Source organism: Eimeria maxima, genomic scaffold (assembly GCF_000499605.1).
Source record: "Eimeria maxima Weybridge genomic scaffold, Emw_scaff1278, whole genome shotgun sequence".
In the NCBI taxonomy this organism is placed as follows: Eukaryota; Apicomplexa; class Conoidasida; order Eucoccidiorida; family Eimeriidae; genus Eimeria; species Eimeria maxima.
This window is the reverse complement of record NW_013563455.1, coordinates 6442-9899: the sequence shown is the minus strand read 5'-3', so window position 1 is coordinate 9899 and position 3458 is coordinate 6442. Positions and strand designations below refer to the sequence as shown.

The 3458-nt window shown below is 40.1% G+C and overlaps 1 protein-coding gene across 1 annotated transcript in view; it reads right to left on the bottom strand.

Annotated features, from left to right (window-relative positions):
• Positions 1 to 326: 326 nt before the first annotated feature.
• EMWEY_00050980 (cytochrome c oxidase, putative) overlaps positions 327 to 3458 on the bottom strand; it is a gene marked incomplete at both ends in the record, with an annotated part of 3396 nt that continues 264 nt past the window's right edge. Inside the window, 5 exons of the mRNA XM_013477422.1 lie at positions 327 to 1070; positions 1468 to 1602; positions 1851 to 1931; positions 2191 to 2585; positions 2769 to 2865. Coding sequence (XP_013332876.1) covers positions 327 to 1070; positions 1468 to 1602; positions 1851 to 1931; positions 2191 to 2585; positions 2769 to 2865 — 1452 coding nt within the window. The remainder of the gene's footprint in view (positions 1071 to 1467; positions 1603 to 1850; positions 1932 to 2190; positions 2586 to 2768; positions 2866 to 3458) is intronic.

The following is a 3458-nucleotide window of genomic DNA, read 5'->3' as shown; positions in this document are numbered from 1 at the left end:
GGGGGAGGGGGGGGGAGGGAAGGAGGGGCACAGCATTGGTGCTGCAGCAGACTTTATTCTGCATGCAGCCCCAAAAGAATAATACCTCCCCATTAAATTGCTTCTGCTGCTGCTGCTGCTGCTGCAGCAGCAGCAGCAGCATTTTGTGCAGCAGCAGCAGCTGCTGCTGCAGTTAAAACTGTTAAAATATATTGTATGCAGCAAAATAACCATAAATAATTACCATCTGCTGCTGCTGCTGCTGCACCATCATGCAGCCGCTGCTGCACCACTGTATAAGCAGCAGCAGCAGCAGCAGCAGCAGCTGCTGCTGCTGCTGCTGTTGCTTATTCATCCTCTTCTTCTTCCTCGTCCTCGTCCTCGTCCTCCTCCTTAATCCATTGAATAAATGCCTCTAGCCTAGGGTTACGAAGGAAGGGGAGGACAGCAGCAGCAGCAGATAAACCCTTAAGACTTTGTGCTGCTATTGCTGCTGCTGCTGCTGCTTCTTCTTCTCCTTGTCTTGCTAATATAGATGCAGCATCTACTGCTGCTGCTTCTGCTTGGGCTCTTGCTGCTGCTGCTGCTGCACCGTTAGTAGTATTAGTAATACTACTACTACTACTACTACTATCCTCCTTTTTCTCTCCTGCTGCTGCTGCTGTTTTTGTTGTTCCTTCTCCCCCATCTCCTGCTGCTGCTGCTGCTGCAGTAGCAACAGCAGCAGCAGCAGCAGCCCATCTAGGTAGAGACACCTCAACATCAAATAGATCAGCAGCAAGCAGCAGCTCTGCTGCTTCGCAGAAGCCTGCAGGTCCATAGAGAGGATTTTCTGCTGCTGCTGCTGCTGCTGCTGCTGCTGCTGCTGCTACTGCTACTTCTTCCCCTTCTGCTCCTGCTGCTGCTGCTGCTGCTGCTGCTGCCTCCTCCTCCTCTATACTATTATTATAAGAAAAAGAAGGAGATGCACAAAAGGAGACAGTCTCCCCCCATAGAAGAAAAAGAGACAATTTACTGCTGTCTCCTTCTACCCCTAAGAAAGGAGACAATAAGGAGCGGCAACGATGCTTCTCTACGTAGTCACTCCATCCCTGCAGCAGCAGCAGCAGCAGCAACAGCAACAGCAGCAGCAGCAGCAGCAGAAGCAAAAGAGCAGCAGTATTATTATGCATATATGATTTATATACAAACCCTAAACCCTAAACCCTAAACCCTAAACCCTCGTCTTCTAAACCCTTCATTCAAAACTTCCCCAAACCCTAATTATTTCCTAATTCTTTTGTAGGGTTTAATTAGGGTTTCCTAGGGTTTAATTAGGGTTTACTAGGGTAAAATAAGGGTTTAGGGTTTAGTAGGGTAAAATAAGGGTTTAGTATAAAAAAAATTAGGGTTTATGATAAAATTAGGGTTTAGGGTTTAGGGTTTACATACTTGTTTGCTTCTAGGTGCATGCATGCATAGCTGCTGCAATATAATCCTATAAATAACCTCAGCAACATCTAGATCTGTTTTGTTGCATGCAAGACGATAAGATTTTATCTCTAGTATCTTGTGCTGCTGCTGCTGCGGTTTATCTAATGCCTCTATGCACATTGCTGCTATCTCTGCAGCAAAACTGTCTCCCTGCAGCAGCAAATGCAACAGCAGCAGCAGCAGCAGCAGCAAATCCAGCACAAGGAGGAGGAGGAAGAAGAAGAAGAGGAAAAGGAGGGACAATTATAATGATTATGCATGCAAAGATATACAATAATAAGAAAACAGCAACAGCAACAGCAGCAGCAACAGCAAATTCAACAACTGCAGCAGCAGCAGCAGCAGCAGCAGCAGCAGCAACAGCAGCAGCAGCAGCAGCAGCAGCAGCAGCAGCATACCTCTTGTCCGCTGCGGGGTTCGCTTGATGGTTCGTCTTCATCAGAGAATGTGCTGCAGCTATCTGATGAACGAGACTCCGTCTGCAGCAGCAGCAGCAGCAGCAGCAGCAGCAGGAGCAGCAGCAGGAAATATATATACAGACATTAACAACTTGCTCCTGCTGTTGTTGCTGCTGCTGCTAAGCAATGCCTGTGTGTCTAGCAGCAGCAGCAGCAGCAGCAGCAGCAGCACTATAACGAGCAGCAGCACCAAACTACTACTACCACCACCACCACCGCAGCAGCAACAGCAACAGCAGCAGCAGCAGCAACAGCAGCAACAGCAGCAGGAGGAAAATACCTCTGAATAATCATCATCTTGATAGAATTTAGGTATAGGTAATTTAATTCTTGGTAAGATTGATGATCCTGTGCTGCTGCTGCTTAGATCAGCAGCAGACAGCAGCAACTCTTTATATATAACACCTTTACCATCAGGACCTAGATCTCCTGCTGCTGCTGCTGCTGCTGCTGCTGCTGCTGCTGCTGCTGCTGCTGGTGATTCTCCCTTTCCTCCTGTTGCTAATGATGTCTTATGACCCTTTGTCTCTCCTTCTCCTTCCTCATAATCACTATCCTGCTGCTGCTGCTGCTGCTGCTGCTGCTGCTGCTGTTGCTGCTGCTGCTGCTGCTGCAGCAGCAAAGGAGAGTTAATAGAGCAACAACGTGTATAAGGAGGAAGTATTATTCCCTCCCCTATTGTTACATAAGGAGCAATAAGACAACCAGAAGAAAGAGTAGATTTATTATTAATAATACAATTATTAGCAATAAAAGTATTAATTATATTTATATTATTATTTATTATTATATTAGGTAATAATATACTACCTATTATGCAACAATTCTTCCCTATTATACAATTCTTCCCTATTATACTTTCTCTTATTATTGTTCCTTCCCCTATATAACTCTCTCCTTCTATTGATACTAATGGTCCTATCTTACTACCTACACCTAATGATACACTTGATGCCTGTATACACATACACATACATATACATATAAATATACATATATATATATATATATATATATATATACATATACATATATACATATATACATATATATACATATATACATATATATACATATATAAATATATACATATAGATATATACATATATACATATTATTTATATTTATATTAATATTGTTTATTTATATTTATTTTATTTATTTATTATTTATTATTTATTATTATATATATATTTAGTGTATTTATATTAATATGTATATTCTTGTATATATACATCATTAATTTATAACTAAATTAGCTAATAAAATACAAAAAAAAAGAGGGAATAATTAATTTAATTAATTAAATAAACAAATTAAGTAATAAATATAATAAAAGTATCTAAAAAAAACAAAGAAAAAGACAAAAAAAAAAGGAAAAAAACGTACGAACATGGTATACACAATTTCCTTCCTCTATATACATAAGATATTCTTGTACCTTATAAGACAAATATATATGACTAAATTAGCTAATAAAATAATAAAAAAAAAAGGGAATAATAAATATAAATAAATAAATAAATAAATATAATTAAATAAAAAATA